General features: G+C 41.8%; 7 protein-coding genes and 1 long non-coding RNA gene across 8 annotated transcripts; 3 read left to right on the forward strand and 5 right to left on the reverse strand.

The window, feature by feature from the left end:
* Positions 1-2,470: 2,470 nt before the first annotated feature.
* On the reverse strand, positions 2,471-5,362 carry Rab1 (RAS oncogene family member Rab1). Its single transcript, XM_017148213.3, has 5 exons — positions 5,074-5,362; positions 4,104-4,224; positions 3,993-4,040; positions 3,708-3,935; positions 2,471-3,638 (listed from the first exon to the last, which is right to left on the reverse strand). The coding sequence occupies exons 1-5, from the start codon at positions 5,094-5,096 to the stop codon at positions 3,441-3,443; spliced, it is 618 nt and encodes a 205-aa protein (XP_017003702.1). The 5' UTR covers positions 5,097-5,362; the 3' UTR covers positions 2,471-3,440.
* Positions 4,529-5,329, forward strand: LOC138913570 (uncharacterized). Its single transcript, XR_011419350.1, has 2 exons — positions 4,529-4,748; positions 4,848-5,329. It is a non-coding gene; the product is annotated as an uncharacterized lncRNA (long non-coding RNA).
* Positions 5,363-5,507: 145 nt separating the features above from the next.
* AP-2sigma (adaptor protein complex 2, sigma subunit) lies at positions 5,508-6,379 on the reverse strand. The gene is made up of 3 exons (XM_017148214.3): positions 6,249-6,379; positions 6,041-6,190; positions 5,508-5,969 (listed from the first exon to the last, which is right to left on the reverse strand). Exons 1-3 carry the CDS (start codon positions 6,249-6,251, stop codon positions 5,694-5,696), a joined length of 429 nt encoding a protein of 142 aa, XP_017003703.1. The 5' UTR covers positions 6,252-6,379; the 3' UTR covers positions 5,508-5,693.
* Positions 6,355-7,358, forward strand: Idi (Isopentenyl-diphosphate delta isomerase). Its single transcript, XM_017148211.3, has 2 exons — positions 6,355-6,805; positions 6,862-7,358. The coding sequence occupies exons 1-2, from the start codon at positions 6,488-6,490 to the stop codon at positions 7,315-7,317; spliced, it is 774 nt and encodes a 257-aa protein (XP_017003700.2). The 5' UTR covers positions 6,355-6,487; the 3' UTR covers positions 7,318-7,358.
* Positions 7,359-7,737: 379 nt separating this feature from the next.
* On the reverse strand, positions 7,738-10,034 carry LOC108061813 (3'-5' ssDNA/RNA exonuclease TatD). Its single transcript, XM_017148210.3, has 4 exons — positions 9,565-10,034; positions 8,729-9,077; positions 8,393-8,674; positions 7,738-8,331 (listed from the first exon to the last, which is right to left on the reverse strand). Exons 1-4 carry the CDS (start codon positions 9,749-9,751, stop codon positions 8,193-8,195), a joined length of 957 nt encoding a protein of 318 aa, XP_017003699.2. The 5' UTR covers positions 9,752-10,034; the 3' UTR covers positions 7,738-8,192.
* A 554-nt stretch (positions 10,035-10,588) lies between these two features.
* LOC108061863 (uncharacterized) lies at positions 10,589-13,945 on the forward strand. Its single transcript, XM_044394136.2, has 3 exons — positions 10,589-11,031; positions 11,143-13,595; positions 13,650-13,945. The coding sequence occupies exons 1-3, from the start codon at positions 10,635-10,637 to the stop codon at positions 13,803-13,805; spliced, it is 3,006 nt and encodes a 1,001-aa protein (XP_044250071.2). The 5' UTR covers positions 10,589-10,634; the 3' UTR covers positions 13,806-13,945.
* Position 13,946: 1 nt separating this feature from the next.
* On the reverse strand, positions 13,947-14,897 carry LOC108061864 (farnesol dehydrogenase). The gene is made up of 2 exons (XM_017148280.3): positions 14,279-14,897; positions 13,947-14,227 (listed from the first exon to the last, which is right to left on the reverse strand). The coding sequence occupies exons 1-2, from the start codon at positions 14,849-14,851 to the stop codon at positions 14,048-14,050; spliced, it is 753 nt and encodes a 250-aa protein (XP_017003769.2). The 5' UTR covers positions 14,852-14,897; the 3' UTR covers positions 13,947-14,047.
* Positions 14,898-15,227: 330 nt separating this feature from the next.
* Positions 15,228-16,190, reverse strand: LOC108061758 (farnesol dehydrogenase-like). Its single transcript, XM_017148100.2, has 2 exons — positions 15,586-16,190; positions 15,228-15,526 (listed from the first exon to the last, which is right to left on the reverse strand). The coding sequence occupies exons 1-2, from the start codon at positions 16,156-16,158 to the stop codon at positions 15,347-15,349; spliced, it is 753 nt and encodes a 250-aa protein (XP_017003589.1). The 5' UTR covers positions 16,159-16,190; the 3' UTR covers positions 15,228-15,346.
* Positions 16,191-16,964: the final 774 nt, after the last annotated feature.

Consider the following 16,964-nt stretch of genomic DNA (forward strand, 5'->3'; position numbering starts at 1 on the left):
TCCGTTCAAAAGTTATAGCCAAAATAAGATTTTCTTCTTCTTCCCAAAATGAAATTTTAATTCTGTTTGTCAGTTTGTCCACTTGTCCACTTGTCCACTTGTCCACTTGTCCACTTGTCCACTTGTCCACTTGTCCACTTGTCCAAAATATGTTTTTTAAGTTCTGAAAATTTGATATGACGTTCATCACATCGATATAAAAAACTTTTGTTCTACCACTTTTGGAAAACCCCGCTAGTTTAGCGGGAAAACAGCTATAAATAGCTAAAATTCGGAAAGCCGTAACTTCTATACTACTAAAGCTACAGACTTGTGCTGCATCTCGTTTGAAAGGTATTTATAAATGCTATAAACGCCTTGTAAATGCAATTTGTGTAAATGAATTAGTTAAAAAGATATGAACAAAAGAAAATTTGTTTAAACTTTTTTTTTAGCTTTTTTTTAATTTTCTCAAAAACGGCTCTAACGATTTTTCTTACAACTTTAAACTGTATAGCCCTTGAGATTCCTTAAATTTTGGTATATAACACATTACTGTAAAAAGTCACGTTTAAAAGTTATTTTTATACGAAAATAGACACTTTTGCCAGCTCGAACAATTAACGCTCCCTGAGTATTGAATTTTGTGGGAGGGTATCCGAACTGTATTTTAGGGTCATGGAATCAGTAAATTTGCACTTAAGAGTTCCATATAGGAATCTTTTGTTCTACGACTTTTGGAAAAAGCCGCTACTTTAGCGGGAAAAAAGCTAAAAATGGCTAAATTTCGTTAGTTTTTAAGTTCTACACTATTAAAGGTACAGACATGTGCTATACCTCGTTTAAAAGGTATTTTGAAATACTTCAACGCCTTTTTAACTTAATTCGTTAAAATACAATTGTTTAAAAATTATGATTGACCAATTTAAATTTAAATGTTTACATTAGCACCTATGAGAGCAAAAGTAAACAAACAAAAACTTCTGATATCAAATAAAAACACCTCTAAACGAGGTAAAAAACTAGTGACGATCGCACCTTCAACGTACAAAAGTTCTGATATCAACTTTTGTGACGAAAAATGATTTTAGATGCGACTAAATAAGTGCGTTACCTAAAATTTATTCATTCGGCACGCTACAACAAAAAACTTTCGTGTAGATATTAAATATTTGCTAAAGCGGGCCGAATGAATACATTTTAGGTCACGTACTTATTTAGTCGCATCTAAAATCATTTTTCGTCACAAAAGTTGATATCAGAACTTTTGTACGTTGAAGGTGCGATCGTCACTAGTTTTTTACCTCGTTTAGAGGTGTTTTTATTTGATATTACAAAGCACAAAGAATCTTATCAGGGCCAAAACAAAACTAAAACACGTGCTTAAAATAATAGCGAATATTTTAATAATTGGATAATGTTTCAATAAACAAATTTATAAAACATGCACTTAAAAAAAAATCCTATCCGAAATGCGAAACACATTTACAAGGGCATAGGGCTCGTCATAAAAAGTTACAAATGAATGCCCGCAAAACTTATCAGAATGTGTGAAGGCAAAGTTAAATTGGGTAAGAAGAAATCCATTTTATAAGTCATGTGTCTTCTAAACACCTAAATTGACCAAAAACACGGTACCAAAACATCCATTTATTGAGCATGGACCTAGTATTAACATAGGCTTGTTTTTCCTTCTTGAAGTAAGATCAATACGGATGAATACATCGTTCATGAATCATCCTATGATGTAAATAGTAATACGGTAGTAATTCGTAGCTTAAACTGAATACAAAATACTTCTTAAATGAATCTTTGACCAATAAAATCCGGCCAGGATCACGGTCAGGATAGCAAAGAAAGTGTTCGAAAGTACTCAGTAAGCAATATACATTGACTTGTGTACTCGCTTGACCATAACACAACCAAAAATATTCGAGTTTTTTTTTTTAAGACAGTTTATACAGTTAATCTAAAACGTCTTAAATCATTTCCGAACAAAATTTGAAAATATATCATGACTTTTGGGCCCCAATTCCTTTATAGGTAGGGTCCTGACTTGTTTAATCGATAGTAAGTCATTATATCCAAAAATCGCAAAAGATTTACACTTTAAACTTAGATTTACTTGTTAGCTACCGCCAACTTAAGATTAAGTTACCCATTTGTCATTTTTCTACCTTTTATTCTATTTTTAGAGAAGTGGTGCTATTATTTTTTTCGTACGTTTTTCCAGTTTTGCATAGATTTTCTTAAATAAGTCCAGAAACCTTTTATAAAGCTAACATTTTTTTTCATATTCAAATTATGTTTAGTCATACTATTTGAAACCCGTTTTGAAAAGTTAAAAAAGTTAAAAAATGTGAGTAGGGTGACTAGTTAAAGTTTTTTTGGGTTAGTGGTGCTATTATTTTTTTCACAGCTGTATGTGCGGATTCGTTCCGGCCTTCACTCAAGTCTTTGGAATCTGTCCAAAAAAGCGAAATAAAACAAATTGTTTATAGGCATTGGTACAGATTGATTTTATTAGACTTAAGCAAAATTAAGATTCAAATTCGGGCGACAGTGAAAACCGAAACTAAAGTGTATACTGGTGTCCTTGATCCCAAACCTTTCAATTTATATACTCTCACGCAATCATTTTTATTCAACTTCATTGCTATGTCGTCATTATTACACTAATTATGTGCCTAAACAAATCCCTTGCGTCACACGAAAATACAAACACACAATCGCGCGATGTTAATTCTAAAAATGTTCGTTCGGTTTTGGGTTCCTTTCGATTTACATAAAATTTCAATATGACAGAGACAAGTGACGAGCACGTTCGCTAGAGATAATATGTTTAGAAAATTGTATTTGTAATTTAAACACATACATATGTATACATAGTGGTAAGTAGTAGCTGACACAGTACAAGTTTAATTGCTCTTGCCGTCGCCTTCGCTCAATTAATGTGTAGTTAATAGTACATATTGGTTTCTCTCGGTTTCGGTATCGTTTTTTCGTTTTCGCGCTGCTGTGATAGGTAACTTCTTACTGTAGGTTAGAGTTATATTAAGTTAGTTGCTACACCGAATTTGCTTGCTTTTGCTTTGCACTACTTATGAACAGAACTGCTGAAATCAGAAAGACGGTTAGTATCAGGATCCAAGTCCTTGGTGTGTGTATGTGTGTGGGGATGTCTGAAGTCTGGATCTGGTTGGCTACATACCTAATACATATTTGCTTAGTGTTTATCGAATTGGATCACGGTTAGGATCATACAAACGCACTACTCGTCATTCCTCATCATTATTGTTATTACAGAATTAGTTATTATAATTACGATTTCGTGGATCCGCCATCGTTTTCGCTTCTTTCTGTTTTCTGTTTTATTATTATTGTGTGGTTTCCGTTTTAATTTATTATATTTAAATTTTGTTTAATTGTATAATAAAATAATGATTCACAATCAGAGTTATTCAGCAGCAACCGGACTTGGTGTTTTCCACTGGACGTCCTTGATCGATTTTCACTTTGCTAGCGTTGTCGGTGGCGCTGGACGGCGGCCCGACGCGGTTCTTGATCTCGGCCGCCATCGTCATGAAGGCCTGCTCCACGTTGGTGGCGCTCTTGGCCGAAGTTTCAAGGAATGGAATGCCTAACTGGGCGGCGTACTCCTGCAGTTTTGGGAAACAGAGATCCTAATCAGTATGTACCTAAGATTTACCTCGCAATTTACTACGCACCGCAGCTGTGGTGTGGTCGACGACCTTCTTGGTGGTCAAGTCGCTCTTGTTGCCCACCAGCAACTTGTTGACATTCTCGCAGGCGTACCGCTCGATCTCCTCCAGCCACTGCTTCACATTGTTGAAGGACTCCTGGTCCGTGCAGTCGTAAACGACGATGATGCCATGGGCGCCCCTGTAATATGACGACGTGATGGTGCGGAAGCGCTCCTGGCCAGCAGTATCCCACTGTAAAGAGTAAAGTTAGCTCTGGTGTGAATCTCCTCCGCCCTTTTGTAAGCTTACAATTTGCAGTTTAATGGTCTTTCCGTCGAGTTCTATGGTCCTGATTTTCTGCAAGATAAAGATTTTATGAGTCAGGCACATAGGGTTTTCACAACTCTATTTGTCGCTTACGAAATCCACTCCGATCGTGCTGATATAGCTCTCTGTATATGTGTCATCGGCAAATCGCAGCAGAAGACAGGACTTTCCAACGCCCGAGTCTCCGATGAGCAGCAGTTTGAAGAGATAGTCACTGGGGAAAAGGAGATAATTAGTCAATTAAGGTATATAGATAGATACAAAATTCAATATTTAAGTTGAGACTTGGGAGGAAGTAGATTCGAGATACTTTTAATACACAACTCCCGGAAAGAGGGCATAGTTTAGTCTCTACAGAGAGTAATATATTCATAAACCGGTTTACTACAGGCTTTATCTTATCGCACGATGTCCAACATCAACCCCCAATTTTCAAGCGATATGTGATAATGTTACAATCTCATACTTATAGAAGGAGAGTTTCTAGACGGTGCGAATCGAGATCGGTTTAGATATAATACTCGTTAAGTGAGAGAAAGCAATTATGTGGAACTGGAATGGCCTTTGATTACGTAGCATTGCGCTGGGGGTGGGAAGCGCTCTCCCCGCAGGTGACTCATCCGCCCGCCCAGCGATTTGGGATCTGACTATATATATGGCCGAATCGGAGTCCGGAGAGCAACAATTAACGCGATTTTCGCTGGCGAACGGAGCTATGCTATCGCCCCCAGCTTGTGTGTATGCATTTTCACTGAAATATCGGCTGAAACACAGAGTTTTGATTCTGGTTTCTGGTTTGGGGCGGTTGTTAAGTCCGAAACTATTTTATGTTTCTAGCGAATCGTCTGTTTTTTGGAGTTGCCAACGAGGGCAGCGCCAAGAAGGGAGTGGGGCTGCTCGATGATGAATGGGAATGAAACGTAGCAGAAATGACGTCGCAGAAAAAATAAAAGAAACTATTATCGAAGGCCAGGGGCGAGGAAGTGTTTTTCGATCCGTGGAAAACCAGTCACTGGGCACTTTGGGCCCAAATTACTGCGCATAACGGCGTGTGACGACTTACTATTCCGGATTCACAGATGACATTTTCTGGCTTTTTCACAAGATTATATATTTGCCACGAACAAATATTCGATTTCTGGCCCTGGACTGGCTGGTGTTTTGACCGCTTTTACTCGACTTGCGCGCTCCGAATTACTGGAAAACGACTCGCACTCGGTTCGTGTTGTGTTTTGCAGCTCGCTATTGTATTTATTGCAGCGAATTTAAATGGGAAATACGTTTATTTCCACAAATTCGACGGCCGAGAACGAGAACAATGGCGACTGAAAAAATGACGAAGTGGCATTGGCAGTGTTGCCAGATCGCGCGGTGGCTTTCCCTCGACCAGGGCTGCAGCCGCACTTGCCACCGGAGGTGAGTGGGCGGAACCAGAGAAGAAAAAAATATTATCGCCTTTTGTGACCCCCGAGACACCCCCAAAAATGCAGGAATATATAGCTTTTGCATACAATCTCTTATGGTACATCATTGATTCTAAACACGGCTTTCAACATTTGAGTGTTTGCATAGAGAACACATTACAGATAATAATAATAATACGCGTAATAGTATATGAAAGAAGATTCGATAAGCGGGTGTAACGCCTGGGGGAATGCATCTGGCGGATCCGGTCCATGACCTCTACTCCAGCGAATTGAGCGTGAGCAGCTGCTTGAGCACCTTCGTCTGCGAGGTCTCCCGGATCTCGCCCGCCAGGAACATCTCGTCCACCACGCTGTACACCTTGTAGAAGTTGAACACCAGGTCCAGCTCGCACACGTTATGGAAGTACTCGTTCAGCACCTCCACGAAGTTGTGGATGGCCTCCAGATAGCACAGATTGTTGTCGTTCACGTCCACGCAGATGCAGAAGTAGAGGCCCGCATAGCGTCGGTAGACGATCTTGAAGTTGCGGAACTGGGGAGGAGGATGGTGGTTATATGGTTATATATAGGGTTCCAATGGGACACTTAGAGACTCTAGCCCACCTCCACGAAGTTGGTGTGCTTGGCATCCCGCACTGTGACCACGGCGTGCACTTCCTCAATCAGTTTCTGTTTCTCGTCGTCATCGAAGTTCATGTACCACTTGGCCAGGCGAGTTTTTCCAGCTCGGTTTTGTATGAGTATGAAGCGGATCTTAGGGAAGGGATTTATTTACTAACGGATCTAAGCTTATAGCACATTAAATACTCACCATTTTTCGAGATCTGGCTCAGGCAGCTGCTAGGCTATTTACAATTTTATTTTACTTCGACGACGGGGGCGAAAAACTGATTATGAGCAAATTGTGTATCACCAGGACCAGGGCTGCCGCGTCGGTTCCGGAACAGCTGTTCGCGAAATCGAGCGAGTTGGCAGCCCCGCCGCGCTGCATTACGAAGTTTCACTTTCATATTTGTTTTGGCCCCACTCGAAACTAGTCATTTACCAAAAATGTTGGCCTCGCGCTTGAATCTCCTGCTGCCCCGCGTCTCCTGGCCGCGCGGCTGCTCCACGACGGCGGTGGGCCGTCAGCAGCAGCGCCAGGAGCCCACGGAGTCCTCCGCCGTGCACGATCCCCTCCAGGCGCAGGCCCTCAAGGAGCAGTGCATCCTGGTGGACGCCAACGACCGGGCCACTGGGGCAGCCTCCAAGGCGGACTGCCACCGGGTGCACCCGGAGACGAAGGATGTGAAGCTGCACCGCGCCTTCAGTGTTTTCCTCTTCAATTCGCAGGGCGAGATGCTGGTGCAGAAGCGATCGTCTCACAAGGTGAAATCCCAGCGAAATCGTCTCTTAACTGGCTCTCTAACAAACTGCATCCGTAGATTACCTTCCCGAACACCTACACCAATGCCTGCTGCAGCCATCCGCTCCACGAGATCGAGCAGGAGCGTGAGGAGAGCGGTGCCCTGGGCATCCGACTGGCCGCCCAGCGGCGCCTCAACTACGAACTGGGCATTCCCACGGAGGAGCTGCAGCCGCAGGACTTTCGCTACCTGACCCGCATCCACTACGCGGACACAGGCGACGGCGTGTGGGGCGAGCACGAGATCGACTACATCCTCTTCCTGCAGAAGGACGTGACCCTGCGGCCGAACAGCAACGAGGTCAGCGAGGTGCGCTTCCTGCGGCGCGACAAGATCGACGAGGCGGTGGCCAAGTTCAGTGCCCCGCTGACGCCCTGGTTCTCGCTGATCCTCCAGCACCGCCTGAAGCTGTGGTGGGACAATTTGCATCGGCTGGAGCAGTTCGAGGACTTGCGCCACATTCAGCGCTTTTAAGTGTGCTAACCAACCAAAAATACACGCAATGACGTATGAAAGCGGCCTTTTGTTCGTTTGGGTTTCAAATTCGCTTTATTCAAATGGAAAATAGTGTGTGTCTGTGTGCGGACAATGGGCACAAAGCGGATTTTATGCAACCTCCGCGGGTCGATCAGTTCAGTTCAACGCTTTTGTATATGTAAATATAACAAAATATATAGTTTGTATAGGCACACGATATTCAATATGTTTCATAGCCTAACTAATGTGTTTGTATGTTGAATATCATATAAATATTTAGCTTTTAAAATGATCACATTACGTTTCCCATAATCATCATCATCATCATCTTCATCGTCATCGACGCAACAAGAATAAATATTTACAAAAATACGACTACGGGCTAACAGAGACACGAACTAAAAGTAATGATTCTAGCCTAAATACAGAAGAAACAAACAGAAGACAAGCTGCAGCACTTAACATCTAAAACGAAGCGCGCGCTTCGAGGCGTGAAGCGTCGACCCAGGCAAATCCGGAGTCGACTTCCACGCGGCACCACCTTGGCACCGTTTCTCAATAATGGTAAATAAAGCAATTGCTCGGGAAATTCCAACAACTTACAGCTAGACCCTGCAAACTTCGATCGATAGCTTGCACCTTTACGGCACGGGGGTTGATTATATAGGTAGTATATACGTATACGTACTTTTCGCATGCAATGGGGTTCGTATTTGTGTGGGGATCAGGATGAGCGCTTCATCCTGAATTCGATTAGTGGTTAAGGCACATAGGTATGAGTCTATCGTGAATCTCAGGCTCGTTGAATCTATAGAGTTACGGGTGTAAAGCACACTTTCTCGTTCAGTTCCATGTTGCTTCGTGTTAGTTTTCTAGGACAGGCCAAACAGTTTCAGGGCATTAAAGGCGGTGGCCAGGGCCACCTCATCGGGGGTTTTCTTCATGAAGGCGGCTATCATCTCCACAATGGCCGGCAGACTGCAGGGCTCGTTGCGTTGGAAGGTACAATATCTGAAGGGTACTCGAAACCATTAGAAGATTGTCCTAATATGAGCTATAATATCACTCCCACCTGTGTAAGTACAACAAAGAGCGTTCGGTGATGCCTGTTTTCACGTGTTGCGGCAGCTTGGAAGCCCTTGTATTCGGGTACATGAACGGAGCATCCGTCTCCACCAGCAGTCTGTCCAGCGGCAGCGTGCCATCCTCCAGCAGTCGGCGAACGCCAGTGTCCGATTTGTCCTTGCACAGGTAGCCCGTCAGGCTGATGTAGAACCTGCGCTCTAGGTACTTTAGAGCCTCCTCGGCGGTGCCCATGAAACCTCTGACGATCACAGGCGGCAGATTCTCGAATCTGCGGGGGGAAACACAGGTTAGAAGCTACGTAAACCAGATCTACGACTCATACTTGTCGAGTATTTCGAGTAAATCGTGCTGAGCCGACCGCTCGTGGATCAACAGAGGTTTGTTCAGCCGGACGGCCAGGTGCAGCTGCTTGGCGAAGATCTGCTTCTGGGCGTCCGGCTCGGAGAAGTCCCGCTGGTAGTCCAGGCCGCAGGGCCCGATCGCCACGCACTCCTGTGCCTGGGCGATGTGCTCCAGGTCGAACCATGTGGCCGGCTCCTCCACGATGGACTTGGAGTCGTGCGGATGAATGCCAGCAGTTGAGTAGATTATGTCGGGATAGATGCGCGAGAGGCGCAGCGCTTCCTTGCTCGATTTGACCGAAGTGCCGTGAACCATTAGTTTCTGAACACCTGAAACGAGAAGGCGGGAGAAAGTTAGTGCATCTTGCAGTGTGCCACATACAGGAGATAAAGAGAAGGTGAAACTTGGGTACCCTATAAAAGTCTTTAATTAAATATTTAAAATAAAAGTGTATTTCTGGGTACCAAATTTAACTAAAATAGGCGGAGTTATAATAGTGTTATATATACGATCAATGGATTCTTGATCCTAAGTATACGTTATGGTTTTCAAAACCAGTTTTAACCCATACTGAGCTATTTATACAACTGAAATGCTGATTATATACCAAATGCTAGTCATACCAACTCCATACTCAGTTCACTATACCCTCTGCAAGGGTAAGGGTATTTCAAAACATTAGCACACTTGTTGCTCACTTATCGCCTGACCTTCTGGCTGTCTGGGGTGTTTTCGCAGCCTCGCCCCAAAACGAAGACACTGCCCGGGTCTCATTAATAATGCGCATATCGTATATATTGAGTCTGCTGCACGAACCTGCGTCTCTGGCTCTCTGCACCACGGAATCCAGATCACGGCTATACTTCTTGTTGGTCAGATTCGCACCCACGTCGATCACAATCAGGTTCTCGAAGCAGTGCTTCATGTCCAGCTCCAGCTGATCCTCCAGCAGCGGGGCCACGGGGGCCACCACCTCCTCCTGGGCCTGTTGTTTGGGGTCCATGTTCTGGATCTTTGGAGCCTATTATCGACGGAAATAGCTTATGACGTCGATGCGATGGCTGCGATTGTGTGCGTGGGTAATTCAATTAGCTTTCAAGGGGCAAGGAAACGCGACGGCGGTGAAAACCGTGAAATATGGCTCTACTGAATTTATTGCAATTTGGAAGTGTTGACCAATTGGGCAATTAACGGTGTAAGAATTGAGAAATATTAAACTAAAAAACAATCCCGACACGAACTACAAACTGCTGGCTAGTGTGCGGAATCCAGTATCGATAGATGTATTGTCTGCAATCGATAGTTGAGGACAATCGATACCTTTTGTGTTTGGGGTATTCCGTGTGTTTATTTTGAATTTTGGTTGGCTAAATTCCATAGTCAGCAATCTCAATGCACCACACATTATTTCCCACAAAGTAAATCTCATCCCTAAAACTCCCGATCAGTAAGCACCCATCTCGAAATCGAATAAGGTAAACAAAAGAACTAAATAGATTTCAAATAAATAAACTTCACCATAAAACCATCTGCTCAGAGATGAAGTTCCCTTGATTTCTTAAAAATTTACGAGCACATGTTTTCTTCTAAAAGAACAAGAGAAGTTTGTCATTAAATTTTGAAATTGCGTGTTTTGATATATAAACTAGGTTTAAACTAAACCTTTTTTTTATCAAATAACCGGTGTGTATTCTTAGAATTTCCAAAAAACAGAACAAAAATAGCCATAAAATATTTAATATAAATTTTTATTATTAAGCCTAAATTTGTGTTTCGTTGATATTCATTGATTATTCAATTCTACCTCGTTTTTTATTTGAAATTAGCATCTGCTGGACTCAAATAGCTTGATTTGGACATTGGTGACTAATTGATCAGTTTACGAAATGGACGAGAACGGCCAATTTATTCTCAACCCCGACTGCCTCTTGGAGATTTTAAACTACGTAATTGCTGATTGCAACATGAAAAACCCGAGCATCGTAATGGGTATTTGGAGGTATAATGACTTATTAAACTTTGTGCTGGCCCATGAATTTATCCTGGAGTTGTTTGCGGTCCACCATAAACGTTTGTACGAAGAACTGGAGTTGGTTCTTGCATGCAGAATCACAAAGCAGCTGATAGATCTATGCATCAATAAGTTATCAAACAAACAAAATAAATGGTTGTGGGGCTCTTATCTGCAATCTGTCAGAGAAAAAAATCCGTTCACTGTTGAATTGGCTTTTGAACACCTTAAAGACGGAATCGATTTAGCATATGTAAACATAAGCTTTAAAGGTAAGTCGTGATCAAATCTGATCTTCATTTTTAAAATTTTTAAATTTTTTACCGATCTATTTCAGTTTTCTACAGAAAAGTTTAGACTGATTTTTTTTTTTATATTTTTAGACATCTCGGAAAACCTAACAAACAGCGAGGCATTAGACTTAGACGTTAAAATAACTGCAGACGCTTTATCTGACATCTGTATCTCGCTCCCAAATTTGACAAAGTTGTTCTTCGAAGGCAATGAAATTGATGGGAGTTTTTCAACTATCGTACCGCATTGCAAAAATCTTGAGGAACTAAAACTTACGTTCAACGCGGAAGGAGGAGCTGCCCAATATGCACCGCTAGTAAAGTTGCCAAATTTAAAAAACCTTATTATTACTGGAATTCAAGAAAGCGGTGTGCAAATGCTTTTTTTTAAAGATTTAAGGAAATGGCACAGACCTAGAAGTCTACCACCATTGATGCTGACCATCGAAGATCCTTTAAAAGAGAATCGCGATAAAAATCGGTCCATTACTTTTCATGCTCTTGACTCACTACGATATTTCGAAAAACATTTTTCGCATTACGAAAATGAGTTTATAAAAGCCGCATACGATGTACATGAAATATCAGAAGACAAAAGTTTAATAGAGGAATCTCTCGTAGCAATACCTGAAGTTGACGAGGTCAGAATAAGATTCGACAGATATACGGAAGAACTGGAATTCAAGCTACATTACGATTCGGACATTAGTCAATTGAGTTCTTTATCAAATCTGCCCAGACTGAGTCGCTTGGTTATATTTAAAAGATGTACGGGGTCGAATTATCCCGAAGCTATTGCCAAATTCCTTCAATCAATGGCCCTGAAAGGACCCACTTCTTTAAAATCCTTCAGAATTCACTATGGTTCTATAGATGAATTGGAGACAATGGAGTTAGCGAAAATAGAATCAATTCGGTATCTGGCGTGCCATATCAGAAAATGGAGCTCAATTAAGCATTTAAGTCAATTAACTAACCTCCAACACCTGGCGATCAATGTCCGCGATTCCATCGATTGCTTCAATTCCAAGTTAGTCTTTGATTTGCTAACTGCATGTAAGGTACAAGCCACCATAATGTGCCATAGATTCAGTATGACCCTGAATAAGATCGAAAAAAGCCTTCAAATTGAATTTAAAGAGAATGTTCGTGCCGATATTTTGAATTTCCTGGCTCAACTTAATAGCATAAACACCCTGCAAATTTCAGGAAATGTGGATTTAGCATCTCTTAATCCTTTCTTTGAAGCTTTTGCCAGCAGCAAATTATGTAGAATTCAAGCATTGGATATCTCAGAATTAACATACCAGACGGAACATTTTTCTTCAAGGCGTTACGATTTTAAAGATATTTCCAAAGTTTCTGAAATTCAAAGCATTAAGGATCTAAAATGCTCCATGTCCAACACAGCTGGTATTGAAAAATTGGCTGAACTAATTAATCTTGAAGAGTTGGAAATTGTCGGATATGGAAGCCATGTTCCTCTTTTTGAAAAACTGGCTGAAACTAATAAAATTCAATACATTTCTTGTGGGCAACTCTATCCCGACGAGGCTTACCAGGTTTCCCGAATAAGGTCACTAAAAAAGCTGGAGTGCCGAACTTCCGACATGCTAAACTTTCAATCCTATTTAGATCTAGCTGAGTCGAGTATTAAAGAATTCATTTTTGACTCTGAGAGACACCCTCTGAAAGAATTCATTTCTGCGTTTTCTTTAAACGGTACTAGGCTTCAGCATCTTCAAGTGAACAAATTGGACTTACCACGAATGCCTGACATTGATGAACTAAAAAATCTACATAGTTTGCGTGTACAAAATTTTAATTTGGAATGTGCGCCAATCCTGAAAAAGTTTCCAAACCTAAATCACCTAGCTGTTGACCAATTTTACAAGGATGAAGTGCGTTTTTGTATAAACTCATTGAATGAAGTGACACTCAAATCATTGCCATCGAATCTTCAAAAATTAGAATTTAATTTCTGTATCGGGTTTACTGAATGTAAATATTTTGTTGAGCTTGAAAAACTGGAGTCCTTAAAATGCTCGTTGCGAAATGAACCGGGCATAGAAATTTTGGCAAATATAAAAACACTGAAAGTACTAATTATCGACGGAGCTGAAGGTCGTCTTAATGAACTTTACCGTCGTTTTGCTCTTAAAAGTGAGTCAACGCTACAAGAACTGCACGCATTAACCAGTTTGTGTTCTGAAGAGATCCGTGAAATATCACGAATTAAATCGTTATTAAATTTAAACATTTCGTGCGAAATGGAATGTGATATATTACCAGATATAGGCAAACTACTAGAACTTAAAACATTTTGCATAGTTCGTTCGTTTTGGGAGAGAAATAATATTGAAAGCGTGTTGCCGATTATTCAGTCCTGTCAAAAGCTCGAGTGCGTCACCATGGAAGGAGAATTATTGGCTACAAACCTTGTTAGCAAAATTAACGAAATTCTGAAATCGATAAGGGATCCTGCTCGTCAAGAACCTTTAAACCTTTGTCTAATTGAACACTCTCCTTTCCCGGACTTTCATGTGAGTAATAATATTTATGACACAATCGCCTTATAAAATTGTTTCTTCTTATAGGTGGACGCTATTGATGAGGTATATTTAAACGTCTCCTATTCATACAATACCTTCGACAGCGGTTATTGTGTTGAATTTTATCCTCAAAGAAGGCGTTATACCGAAAACTCTCAAGCCTTTAGTTATACGGACGAAAAAGAAGATGACGAGTTTTAGATATTGGGTAAGGGATTTGAAGATTCCTTAAAAATCACTCAAACTCATGTAAAATTCAAATATTAGAAAAGAAATGTTTGCTGGAAACCAAAATGTTATTGCAAAAGTTGGAAGATTAAAACTTTATATTTTGCTCAATATCTTTTTGAAGCACCTTCTATAGTGTTTGACTCAATTAGAAAGTTTATTTGTTTTATGCGGAGTGAGCATATTCATTTCCGTATCGAGATACAGAAGGCTCTTCATATGAGTTCGCCAACAGGCTTGATAGTGAGCTCATGTATCTGCACATTCGGGGGCGTTTGGATGCAATATGAGACCGCATCGGCGATATCTTCCGACCTCAACATGGGCATAGCACTCGGTAGATCCCATGAGCCAGCTTCGAAGATTTCCGTATCAACAACGCCGGGGCTGATGCTCTGAAAAAGTGAATCATTAAAAACAACACGTTTTGAGGCATGTTTACCCACAGTTATCTTGTGCTTTGTGCCTTTTTTGATAAACTCCTGACGCAGGACCTCGGTTAAGGCGGTGATCGCGTGCTTGGATGGCGCGTACATGTTAAAGTTAACTCCCTCCATCATGGGCACTTGGTGACCCACCACGCTGTTGATGATCACCACATGACCATCGTTCACCTTGCGACGCTGCAGGGACTGAAACATCTGCCGAGTGCACCAGGTCACGCCCAGTACATTGGTCTCCAGAATGGCCCGCAAGTCCTCAGAGTTCCCTTCGTCCGTAATTTGGGTATTTCGCACTATTCCGGCATTATTGATAAGCACATCGGCCCCACCTAAAGTTTGATCGATCCAAGCGAAGGTCTCCTTAACCTGTTCCTCATTGCTGACATCACAAGGGCGGCTGTGGAACCGGGACGCCTGATCGGCGGGCAGACCTGCCTTGAGCTCCTGGAGACGCTGCTCCCTTCTGGCCAGGCCCACCACTACCATTCCCTTGGCCACCAGATCCCGGCAGCAGGCCGCTCCGATTCCAGAACTGGCACCTGTGACGACGGCAACGCGATTCAGCCAGCGGTTCATGGCGAGAGGTCTGGATGAATTGCAGGCTATTTGTACAATGATCTCATTTACATTCAATGCGATTGTTTAAGCTCATTGCTTTCCTTATGTGTATGTAAATGCATTTATATCAGCGGTCTGTAGCTTTGCATTCAGCGGGCGTTCTGCTCGATCTCTGCCGCCACACACATCGATAAGCTGCACCCAGAAAATGACTTGCATAAATAAAAGATACAATGTCATAAGCTGATTTATCAGCAGCCTAAAAGCTTTTTGAGAACAATTTTAAATTAAATACGTTCCTTTTTTCACAATTTTATTTCAGGGGAATCGAATATGATTTCAGAAAACCCTCTTTACAAGCAAGCTTAAGCGATAAGTTTAAATAAAGGGCATATTTATTATTGTCATTAGTCAGCAGTTTTATTTTTAGTCTGTCAACTTTTGCAACTAATTAAATTTGTTTATTTGTTCAGTTTGAAGTGGACACTTGGCCTTCTTATCGGAGTGGTCACTTCAAAAGGCCTCACCAACAGGCTTGATAATGAGCTCATGTATCTGGACATTCGGGGGCGTTTGGATGCAATAGGTCACTGCATCGGCTATATCCGCGGATCGCAGCATGGGCATGCCACTGGGCTGATCCCAAGAGCCCGCTTCGAAGATTTCCGTGTCCACAACGCCGGGGCTGACGCTCTGGAAAGGGAAATAAGTAGGTAACTAGTAGGTGAGCCTATTTAGGAAGCTTGACTCACCGTAATCTTGGTCTTGGTGCCCTTCTTGTTGAACTCCTGTCGCAGGATCTCGGTTAGCGCGGTGATGGCATGCTTGGAGGGCGCATACATGTTCAGGCTGAAGTCCTCCACTGCGGGCACTATGTGACCCACCACGCTGTTGATGATCACCACATGGCCATCGTTCACCTTGCGGCGCTGCAGCGATTGGAACATCTGGCGGGTGCACCAGGTCACTCCCAGCACATTGACGTCCAGAATGGCCCGCACATCGTCCGAGTTCCCCTCATCCGTGAGGTTGATCTTCCGCACTATCCCGGCATTGTTGATAAGCACATCGGCACCACCCAAAGTCCGGTCGATCCAAGCGAAGGTCTCCTTGACCTGCTGCTCGTTGCTGACATCACAGGGGCGGGTGTGGAACCGGGCAGCCTGGTCGGCGGGCAGGGAGGATTTGATGTCTTGGAGAACCTTCTCCCGGCGGGCCAGGCCCACCACTACCATTCCCTTGGCCACCAGATCCCGGCAGCAGGCTTCTCCGATTCCAGCACTAGCGCCTGTGACGACGGCAACGCGATTCAACCAGCGATTCATGGCAAGTCTGTTCTAATTGCCTGCCCAGTGGAAATTGATTCCAATCTAAAGAAACTTCTAGCCTACATCAATTTAAATCATTGGCTATCAGTGTGCTGAGCTTTTGCATGATAAGTTTGAGCAAAGATAACCTTTGAAAATGTAATAGATTGGGATTTTAAAAACCTGAATCGATAAGATACCCTTTTATGACTTGCAAAAAAAAGTAAGCCAAAAGAGTTATTTATTTACTTAAATGATATTTCCAGTTCTCTTTATATTTAGGCCCTTAGCATTGTAATTGTATCTACCATTTATAATAACCCAATTTAAATATTTCGCTCTTAAAAATGATTTGCCCAAAAGTGTTCTATATTTTTTATGCCCAATGTAAGCTTTAATATATTTATTTAAACACTTTAAAACATGCTACAAAGGTAGTCTAAAATTTGGAAATCGTTTAAATTAATTTAACAATTTCCCAAACAAAAACTGCCATATAAAAGAATACCACTTTGGTTTAATTATAATTTATTTATTTATTTATTATTTCTGCTAACATGCATGTATCTTTGGTGTTAGTTCTATGCGATAAATATACATATATATGTATGCATAAACACATATATTTACATATATAATATTGTGTTGCCATTAATGTCATGCTTTCTCTTTAACTGGTTAACGCGCGATCTCGTTTTTATTTAATAATGCTCATGCATGTGAGTATGGGTATGCTCTACGTTTTAAAACTTTAAAACCTAAAGTTCAATTTGGTTTATTCAATAAGTATTACTTTTGCTTAAATCGGCCTGCTCGCTACTTTC

This window comes from Drosophila takahashii, chromosome 3R (assembly GCF_030179915.1).
Source record: "Drosophila takahashii strain IR98-3 E-12201 chromosome 3R, DtakHiC1v2, whole genome shotgun sequence".
In the NCBI taxonomy this organism is placed as follows: domain Eukaryota; kingdom Metazoa; phylum Arthropoda; class Insecta; order Diptera; family Drosophilidae; genus Drosophila; species Drosophila takahashii.

Bases quoted from the DNA above. Each gene is read 5' to 3' on its own strand.
- LOC108061864 (XM_017148280.3), bottom strand. From the start codon at position 14,851: ATGAACCGCTGGCTGAATCGCGTTGCCGTCGTCACAGGTGCCAGTTCT. The intron at 14,228-14,278 runs GTGGGTAAACAT...TCACTTTTTCAG, and splicing joins GCACAAAGCACAAGATAACT to AGCATCAGCCCCGGCGTTGT.
- LOC108061813 (XM_017148210.3), bottom strand. From the start codon at position 9,751: ATGGACCCCAAACAACAGGCCCAGGAGGAGGTGGTGGCCCCCGTGGCC. The intron at 9,078-9,564 runs GTTCGTGCAGCA...TTCTCGTTTCAG, and splicing joins GCAGAGAGCCAGAGACGCAG to GTGTTCAGAAACTAATGGTT. The intron at 8,675-8,728 runs GTATGAGTCGTA...TTCCCCCCGCAG, and splicing joins TTACTCGAAATACTCGACAA to ATTCGAGAATCTGCCGCCTG.
- Idi (XM_017148211.3), top strand. From the start codon at position 6,488: ATGTTGGCCTCGCGCTTGAATCTCCTGCTGCCCCGCGTCTCCTGGCCG. The intron at 6,806-6,861 runs GTGAAATCCCAG...CTGCATCCGTAG, and splicing joins AGAAGCGATCGTCTCACAAG to ATTACCTTCCCGAACACCTA.
- LOC108061863 (XM_044394136.2), top strand. From the start codon at position 10,635: ATGGACGAGAACGGCCAATTTATTCTCAACCCCGACTGCCTCTTGGAG. The intron at 11,032-11,142 runs GTAAGTCGTGAT...TTATATTTTTAG, and splicing joins TGTAAACATAAGCTTTAAAG to ACATCTCGGAAAACCTAACA. The intron at 13,596-13,649 runs GTGAGTAATAAT...TTCTTCTTATAG, and splicing joins CTCCTTTCCCGGACTTTCAT to GTGGACGCTATTGATGAGGT.
- LOC108061758 (XM_017148100.2), bottom strand. From the start codon at position 16,158: ATGAATCGCTGGTTGAATCGCGTTGCCGTCGTCACAGGCGCTAGTGCT. The intron at 15,527-15,585 runs GTGAGTCAAGCT...TTCCCTTTCCAG, and splicing joins GCACCAAGACCAAGATTACG to AGCGTCAGCCCCGGCGTTGT.
- Rab1 (XM_017148213.3), bottom strand. From the start codon at position 5,096: ATGTCATCTGTGAATCCGGAATA. The intron at 4,041-4,103 runs GTAAGCGACAAA...TTTATCTTGCAG, and splicing joins GCACGATCGGAGTGGATTTC to AAAATCAGGACCATAGAACT. The intron at 3,639-3,707 runs GTGCGTAGTAAA...CCAAAACTGCAG, and splicing joins TCGACCACACCACAGCTGCG to GAGTACGCCGCCCAGTTAGG.
- AP-2sigma (XM_017148214.3), bottom strand. The intron at 5,970-6,040 runs GTGGGCTAGAGT...CCTCCTCCCCAG, and splicing joins AGCACACCAACTTCGTGGAG to TTCCGCAACTTCAAGATCGT.